The sequence below is a fragment of the Schistocerca piceifrons genome, chromosome 8 (genome assembly GCF_021461385.2).
Source record: "Schistocerca piceifrons isolate TAMUIC-IGC-003096 chromosome 8, iqSchPice1.1, whole genome shotgun sequence".
NCBI lineage: Eukaryota > Metazoa > Arthropoda > Insecta > Orthoptera > Acrididae > Schistocerca > Schistocerca piceifrons.
The window spans coordinates 17166571-17176343 of NC_060145.1; the positions used below are offsets into that span (position 1 = coordinate 17166571).

At 45.0% G+C, this 9773-nt stretch overlaps 1 protein-coding gene across 1 annotated transcript in view; it reads right to left on the bottom strand.

Moving 5' to 3' along the window:
- The window catches only part of LOC124711681 (UDP-glucosyltransferase 2-like), a 52717-nt gene extending 50445 nt beyond the window's left edge, over positions 1–2272 (bottom strand). The window contains exon 1 of the mRNA XM_047241880.1: positions 2040–2272. Within this exon, the coding sequence (XP_047097836.1) occupies positions 2040–2190 (151 nt within the window). The 5' untranslated portion in view covers positions 2191–2272. The remainder of the gene's footprint in view (positions 1–2039) is intronic.
- Between the last annotated feature and the right edge of the window lie 7501 nt (positions 2273–9773).

A 9773-nucleotide genomic window follows, 5' to 3' on the forward strand; every position in this document is an offset into this window, starting at 1 on the left:
ATAAAGGGCGTGAGCAGCGCCAGATGTCGAGTGATCGCTGAGAAGGGCGCGGGAGTGCCGCGTAGCGTATGAGACAGCGTTATGAGCACCTGAGTGACTCTGAAAGGTAGCCCCGTATCGGTCGTCCGCCGGTCGAACCGACAGTATTCAGATTTGTGGGGCATGCGACTGTGACTGGTCCGTTAGTCCAGCAGTTTGGTGTTTTTACCTGGAAAGTTTTCCCAGAGTCTTAAAAATAGATATTATTGTAGATTTTGACGTACTCTTTCCAAATTTTCACTTTGGTAACTTATAAACTGAAGAGGCAAGGAAACTGGTACACATGCCTAATATCGTGTAGGGCCCCCGCGAGCATGCAGAAGTGCCGCAACACGACTTGGCATGGACTCGACTTGTGTCTGAAGGCGGAGGTAACTGAGACTATGAACCCTGCGGGGCCGTCCACAAATCCGCAAGAGTACGAGAGGGTGGAAATCTCTTCTGAACAGCACGTTGCAAAGCATCCCAGATATGCTCAATAATGTTCATGTCCAGTTAGTATGGTGGCCAGTAGAGTGTTCCTGGAGCCACTCTGTAGCAATTCTGGACGTGTGGGAATTGCCCTAGTCCGTCGGAATGCACAACGGACACGAACGGGTGCAGGTGATCAGACAGGATGGTTACGTACGTGTCACCTGTCAGAGTCGTATCTAGACGTATCAGGGTCCCATATCACTCCAAATGCAATAGTCCCATGCCATTACAGAGCCTGAACCAGCTTGAAGAGTGCCCTGCTGACATGCAGGGTCCATGGATTCATGAGGTTGTCTCCACACCCATACACGTCCGTCCACTCGACACAATTTGAAACGAGACTCGTCCGACCAGGTAACAAGCTTCCAGCGACGAATACTCCAAAGTCGGTGTTGAGGGACTCAGGCCAGGCTTAAAGCTTTTAGTCGTGCAGTGATCGAGGGGACAAGAGTGGACCTTCGGCTCGGAAACCCCATATAGATGATGTTTCGTTGAATGGTTCGCACATTGATACTTGTTGGTGGCCCAGCATTGAAATCTGCAACACTTTGCGGAAGGGTTGCACATATGTCACGCTGAACAGTTCTTTTCATTCTTCGTTGCTACCGTTCTTGCAGGATCTTCTTCAGACCGCAGCGATGTCGGAAATTTGATGTTTTACCGGACTCCTGATATTCACGGTACACTCGTGAAATTGTCGTACAGGAAAATCCGCACTTTGTGGCTACCTCGGAGATGCTGCGTCCCATCGCTCGCGCGCTGGCTATAACACTACGTTCAAACTCACTTAAAACTTGATAACATGCCATTGTAGCAGCAGTAACCGTTGTAACAACTGCGGCAGACACTTAATGTCTTAGATAGGCGTTGCCGGTCATAGCACCATATTATGCCTCTTTGCATATCTCTGTATTTGATTTCGCATGCCTATACCAATTTTTTTGGCGCTTCAGTGTATAATCAGTGTTACAGTCTTATAAAATAACGATAATACTGATAGCCTTTTAAAAAAATTTAGTTTTTTGCCCGAAACACTATCGAACCGTTTGTTTTTACCCCTCAGAAAATATAATTTTACCCCTCTGGGGGCAATCATACCCATGTTGGGAACCGCTGAGCTATGCAGTACAGTGATATGGATTCGGATCTCTTGACGGTTACACTCTTGACTCGCGTGGAATCTCCATTACCACACTTCACTAACCGGCTCTCTTGTACGAAATTATGTGGCATACATTTCGGTTTACAGCGATTACTGCCGAAGGTGACGCAGTGCCTTCCACTAATCGCCTACGCTAATCGTCATTACTCGGCTGTAAAAAATTCTTCTGGCTACTTTGCAGGTCTGTGTTGTATACGAGTTCTAGATATCATTACGAAGGAAAAGTATGGGAGTGGTGGGTCTCACGTATTACACATCAGCAGACAAGTGATGCAGGGCCGCCAGCTAGAAAACGGGTTTAATGGGGAGCTGTTGCCAATTACTCTCTAGATTACGGATCAGAGGAGGAAGGAAATTCACGTACCTCCAAGATCAATAACAGGGTCGGCCATTTTGAGAAGTTCCCAGTTCTCGTGTTCCTCCTTGAAGGGGGTCACCATGGTGAGGTGGTGGCCCCTCCTGCCCAGCTCCACCAGCATCTCTCGAAAGACGATCCAGTGGCTTTTGCCACCCATGGGAAATAAGGCCAGGATGTTGGCGCCATTCGATGGCAGCACAAAGCAGCACGCCAGAGTAGCCGAGACCAACAGAGCCACACCCTGTAACGACAAGATCAGCAGGTGGCAACCACTTCTGCACCTGTACTCTCCAAACAGCCTGCTCCACAATGTACCCCAAACACATACTTGTCTGGACACACATTAATGGACATTACACTGAGGTTACAAAAGTCATGGGATACCTCCTAATATAATGCCGGACTTCGTTTTGCCTGGTGTAGAACATGCAGCTGTACATGGCATGGACTCAGCAAGTCTTTTGAGATCCACTGCAGAACTATTGAGCCACGCTGCCTCGATAGCCGTCCACAATTCCGAAAGTGTTGCCACTGTAGGAATTTGTGCGTGAACTGACCCCTCGATTGGGTCTCCTAAGTATTCAAAGGGATTCATGTTGGACGATCTGGGTGGCCAAATCATTCACCCAAATTGTCCACAATCTGTTTCAAATCAATTTCAAACAACTGTGGTTCAAAAAAAATGGTTCAAGTGGCTCTGAGCACTATGGGACTTAACATCCATGGTCATCAGACCCCTAGAACTTAGAACTACTTAAACCTAACTAACCTAAGGACAGCACACAACACCCAGTCATCACGAGGCAGAGAAAATCCCTGACCTCGCCGGGAATCGAACCCGGGCGCGGGAAGCGAGAATGTTACCGCACGACCACGAGCTGCGAACGTAAACAACTGTGGCCCAGATACAAGGTGCGTTGTCATCCATAAAAATTCCATCATTGTTTGGGAATATGTTGTTGTTGTTGTTGTTGTTGTTGTGGTGGTGGTGGTGGTGGTGGTGGTAGTGGTGGTGGTGGTCTTCAGTCCTGAGACTGGTTTGATGCAGCTGTCCATGCTACTCTATCCTGGGCAACCTTCATCATCTCCCAGTACGTATTGCAACCTACGTCCTTCTGAATCTGCTCAGTGTATTCATCTCTTGGTCTCCCTCTACGATTTTTACCCTCCACGCTGCCCTCCAATACTAAATTGGCTATCTCTTGATTCCCCCAGAACATCAGAACATGTCGTACAACCCAATCCCTTCTTCTAGTCAAGTTGCGCCACAAACTCCTCTTGTCCCCAATCCTATTCAGTACCCCCTCATTAGTTATTTGATCTACCCATCTAATCTTCAGCATTCTTCTGTAGCATCACATTTCGAAAGCTTCTACTCTCTTCTTGTCTAAACCATTTATCGTCCATGTTTCACTTCCATACATGGCTACACACCATACAAATACTTTCAGAAACGGTTTCCTGGCATTTAAATCTATACTCGATATTAACAAATTTCTGTTCTTCAGAAACACTTTCCTTGCCATTGCCAGTCTGCGTTTTGTATCCTCTCTATTTTGACCATCATCAGTTATTTTACTCCCCAAATAGCACGACTCATTTACTACTTTAAGTGTCTCATTTCCTAATCTAATTCCCTCAGCATCACCCGACTTAATTCGACTACATTCCATTATCCTCGTTTTGCTTTTGTTAGTGTTACAAGGCCAGATCAGTCAATCATCCAGACTGTTGCCCCTGCAACTACTGAAAAGGCTGTTGCCCCTCTTCAGTAACCACACTTTGTCTAGCCTCTCAACAGATACCCCTCCGTTGTGGTTGCTCCTTTGGTATGGCTACCTGTATCGCTGAGGCACGCAAGCCTCCCCACCAACGCCAAGGTCTATGGCTCATGGGGTGGTTGGGAATATAAAGTGCATGAATGGCTGCAAATAATCTCCAAGCAGTCGAAAATAACCATTTCCAGTCAATGACCCAGTCCAGTCCATTAAACACAGTCCACAACATTGTGGAACCACCACCAGCTTGCATAGTGCTGTGAGTTAACGAGCATTACGATCTCATTTAAGTATATGACCAAAAGAGTCAGCCTACAGGAACTGTGAATCGAATCCTGTCATTCAGTACTTTGTGTCACAAAGGGCGCAGATTCACCACAAGTTAGGGAAATTCACAGGCGTCTATTGTCTACTGAGGCCTAAACACTGTAGTGTGCGAGTGAGACAAAAAATGGCTCTGAGCACTGTGGCACTTAACAGCTGAACTCATCAGTTCCCTAGAACTTAGAACTACTTAAACCTAACTAACCTAAGGACAGCACACACACCCATGCCCGAGGCAGGATTCGAACCTGCGACCGTAGCGGTCGCGCGGTGCCAGACTGAAGCGCCTAGAACCGTTCGGCCACTCCGGCCGGCGCGAGTGAGACAAACGAGAACCTACGTCATAGGGAAACCCTGTAGAAGCCTTTTGCGGCCAAGGAGACGTAGCAGTGTTAAATATGGCGGATCTAAGATCGGTCATAAAGGCAAACATTTATGAAAACTATTTAATTCTGTAGTAATGCAGGGCATCTAGCCACTGTAATTTTAATCTGCCGTCCTCCATTAATTTTCACGGTGGTTCCAATAAAACTTGAATATTGATCACATCTATGTTTAGGATTTACTGTCAAAATGAAATTAACAAGTTTTGTAACAAAGACCTGAATGCTAAAATCGGAACGCTTTGTTCGATCTTAACGATCGACATTTCACATAGAAGCGCATCATTAAAATGACATACGTTGTAAATATCAACTCTGCAACTTTATTTGTTTAAGAGATTTAGTAACTTTAAATTATCAGTATTTACAATTAAGCATCAGATCATCGTTTCCTCCACTCAAAACACAGTGAACGATAAGAGCATGACACCTTGTTGAATCATTATGTAATAGAATATTTGTTGTATAGTTTAGTGCATAATAGTTACTTTAGTTCTTTATGTATTTGTCAGAAAGGACATTGGTGCAAGGCTACTGCCCTTGACATTCAAAGCTAAGAAGGAAATTGTATTGGTTTTATGTAAAAGAATTTAACTTTTAATATGTAATGGATATTATTGTTACTTTATTTAGAACGTGAAAGTGGTCACGCTTTGGTTATTTAAATATCTTAAAATGTAAAATAATGTAGAATCAGCTGTAGCCAATCAGATGGACGGCTTCAGGAAAGAGAACTGCCCTAGTCAATTGAGTGACGATATTCGGCGGAAAACGCGGTCGGTGACGGGCAGAGAGGGACAGTTCTATTCGAGACACCAAAGGGGACAGTTCGGCTGGTGAGACCAAAGTGTACAGTTCGTCTGGAGACACCAGAAACAGTCAGTGATGGTGGAGACGCGGAAGCGGACGGTCGGCGTTTAGGTAGCTAGGAAATGAGACGACTCAGAAAATTTCGCGTTGTGTAGTATCGCGGGACTTAGTCTCTGAGCGGTGAGCAGCCGCGCGCCTGGTATGAACTCTAGCTTTTCGCGAAGATAACGAGGTGGAATATTGACTTATTTCGCGATGAGATTGTGAATGATCGAACTGTATCAAATGGATATGCGCTCGAGTGTGGCAGTGACTCTAAATACTATCACTTCCGCCGACCGGGGTGGCCGAGCGGTTCTAGGCTCTACAGTCTGGAACCGCATGACCGCTACGGTCGCAGGTTCGAATCCTACCTCGAGCATGGATGTTTGTGATGTCCTTAGGTTAGTTAGGTTTAAGTAGTTCTAAGTTCTAGGGGACTGATGACCTCAGAAGTTAAGTCCCATAGTGCTCAGAGCCTCTGTCACTTGCGCTATTAGTTTGCTTCCTAAATAAACATTATTCTAACCAAATCGCAACTGTGTGGCCTACATCATTTATGGGTCGTTAATTTAGTTCCCGATATTATTATTACTGTCAAGTTATGTATGCTGTATGTTATATATAGAGGGGTCCATAAAAAGTATCCACTGTTTAAAAGTCCACAACTGGCAAACTAATTGACGGAGTTGTCTCATCTTTGGTAGTGTAATAGTTGTAGTTCCGGCAATCGCCACACAAGCTTTGTATTGCGTTGTTTTGTTTTGTCAGATGACAGTCGCTAGATAGTCAGTGTTTTGTTCTTAGTTGCACCTAATTACTCGAGTAAACATAGCTGGCGCAAGGCTTACATTCGATGAAAGGAAGTCAGTTTTGAAGTTGTATTTTAAGTACGAAAACATTAATTAGGTCCAACGGTAATGGCGAAATGAGTATCAAGCAGAGCCACCGACACGTTTAGCGATTCGTCGTATTCGAGACAAATTTGAAGCCTAAGGCTGTGTTAAAGATTTACACAAACAACGATCTGGACGACCTGTAACAGTAACAAGTCCAGCTAACTCCCGTCGTGTGTTACAACAATTCACTCACTCACCACAAAAGTCTGTGAGACAGTGTGCCCGTGAAACTGGAGTGAGTCGCTCACGTGTTCGGTGAATTTTGAAGACAGCAAAGTGGAAGTGCGACATCCCACGATTGCTACACGCAATGAACGAGGACGACCCAGATCGTAGAATGGAGTACTGCGAGTGGTTTAATAACATGGTGCGCAACGATGAAGAGTTTGCAGAGATGACTGTGTGGTCTGACGAGGCACAGTCCAAACTCAGTGGTACAGTAAATCGCCACAATTGCATGTACTGGGCCGCCGAAAATCCGAACGTCGATGTAGACAAAACCGTGAATTTGCCAGGAGTAAATGTGTGGTGTGGGTTGTCTTACCGGGGCCATTCTTCTTTAATGGCACAGTTACTGGTGAGGTGTACCTTCAGAAGCTTCAGACATCCATTTTACCTGCCATCCGAGACTTGTATGGAGACAGAAGAGTTTACTTTCAACAAGATGGTGCCCCAGCCCACTACCAAAATCGTTTTAGGGCGTATCTCGACGAAAATCTACCAGGAATATGGATGGGCCGCAGAGGTGCTGTGGAGTATCCACCACGTTCCCCAGACATAGCTCCTCTGGACTTTTACCTGTGGGGAACACTAAAGGACGTCGTTTATCGACAAACGCCACGCACATTGGATGAACTTTGGGAATCCATCGTACAATAAAGTGCAAATATCCAAATGAACACGTTGCAGTCAGTAGTTCGTGCTGCAGTTCGGCGGCATCGTTTGTCTGTCGATGTTAATCGTGACCATTTCGAACACCTACAGTGATATCTTTAAGTTGGACTTTGAACTACACTGTCACCAAAAATGAGACAACTCCGTCCATTAGTTAGCAAGTTATGGACTTTTAAACGGTGGATACATTTTTTTGGACCGCTCTGTATGTTATATTCACTTTGTATTTCGCAAACTTGCCATCAGCCAGACTATTTAACCAAAGGGTCACAAGTGTGTAATTTAGGGCGTGTAATGCGACATGTACGGTTCAACCCCTAGACGAGTTCGAGCCAAGACATCTCTACGGAGAGGAACCGCATTTGAGCCCGAACGTCTATGGGATGTTAGCTCCGACTGCCTGGTTGACAACCTGGATCCATGACTTCGTGGGGTCTGCGCCACACTCAAACCCTACCATCAGTTCTTACCAACTGAAATCGGGACTTATCTAGCAAGCCCAGGGCTTTCCGGTCGTCTAGGCTCCAATGGATATCGTCATGAGCCCAGGAGACGCACAGTAGGTGGTGTCGTGCTATTAGAAAGACGCTCATGTCGCTCGTCTACTGCCATAGCCTGTTAACGCCAAATTTCGCCGCACTCTCCTAATGAAAACGTTCGTTGTACGTCCCGCATTGATTTCTGCGGTTATTTCACACAGTGTTGCTGCCCTGTTAGCGCTGACAACTGTACGCTGCTATTCTCGGTCGTCAAGTGTTGTCCGTGGTGAGAGGTGATGCTTGAAATGTGGTACACACTGTGGGGCGGCGGTTAATTTGTAAAAAATCTATCTAATTGCTGTATAAATGCTTGCATGTTGAATCAGTTTCTGGCTTTTAGAATGTTGTTGATGCTGTCTTTCGCCGTTCTCAACACTGGCTCTCTATTTAGTTTTTAGCACCCAGAAAGTGATTTAACAAAACGTGGAGCCAGTAATTAGAGATCCTAGTGCCCACTTCATCTGAGAATACCATTATAGCTGCAGCTTATAGCTCTGAGTAATTAGGAGATTGTCCGGGATTTCTAATCAAAAACGGTTTTCCAAACTAGTTGAGTATATTTTGAAATTCACTGATAAAAAACACAAGTATCCCTACAACCTAACTAACAGAGCAGTTCAGAGTCTAATGCGCTGATGCAACTATAAATGTCCGAATTAAATGTTAAAAAGAATGCTCGCCATAATTTGATGAAAATATTTCATCAAACGCCACGCTAAATATTTGGTAGAATGTCTGTCCCGCGACGGCACGTGAAAATACGACAATACGCAAACTGAAGCTAGATAATGAAAATCATCCCAGAATTAACACTTCACTTGAAATGTTTTCATGGTTCCGCATATCTCTAGTAACTTAATACGGCACCCGAGGCTGTTTGTAGCAGTGATACCGATGCGACGCGACTCCCGACACAGATGGCGTGTCATTCAGCGTCTGGAGAGAACTGGGGCCTTCCTTCCTCGCGCAGTGTTCTTATATATAAAGCCGCGGTGCGGACGGCTAAGGGAACGCCTGATCAAATCGGCTCTCCCGACTAGCCGCTGGGCTAGTAACGCACCACTTCAAGTTACATAATAATTTATAGCTTCTTTTGCTGATGGCCAATGAAGCTCTTAATTTAAACGTGCATTCAGCACGCAGGTAAGTATTGATAATAAAATTTTGACGTGGCTAAGTTAAATATTTTGGGCGAGAGAATTAATTTAATTACAATGCACGCAGTAGATAAGCTCTGAACTGGCCCTTTTGAGATCCGCTATCGCTATAATTTTATAGGTATTCAAAAGAAACTTTTCACATCTTCATAGTCATAGCGGACGTCCAACCTATTTAAATCTAAACATCCTAGCCTTATTTATTAGCCTACTTAATCTATCTTGCTTCCTTCAGTTTTGAGATGAAAACCAGAAAATCATGAATTTCCACTAAAATCTTAATTTATGAAATCCAAAGTACTGTTTTTATTAAATCATTATGAAAGATGAATCTAAATATAAATTTTGAAATCTCTAGCTCTTTTCTGTTGCGCCAATAATTTTTTCAGAAAAACGTCCAAATTTCGAAAATGGCTGAAGTTATCGAACTGATATTTAACTCACATTAATTTAGTATTATTCCTGACATGCTAGAAAAGTTTTAGGTCATTTGCTTGATTTTTAAGGTATTGCGCAACATTTATGACGTCAGAGCTACACTCCTGGAAATGGAAAAAAGAACACATTGACACCGGTGTGTCAGACCCACCATACTTGCTCCGGACACTGCGAGAGGGCTGTACAAGCAATGATCACACGCACGGCACAGCGGACACACCAGGAACCGCGGTGTTGGCCGTCGAATGGCGCTAGCTGCGCAGCATTTGTGCACCGCCGCCGTCAGTGTCAGCCAGTTTGCCGTGGCATACGGAGCTCCATCGCAGTCTTTAACACTGGTAGCATGCCGCGACAGCGTGGACGTGTACCGTATGTGCAGTTGACAGACTTTGAGCGAGGGCGTATAGTAGGCATGCGGGAGGCCGGGTGGACGTACCGCCGAATTGCTCAACACGTGGGGTGTGAGGTCTCCACAGCAC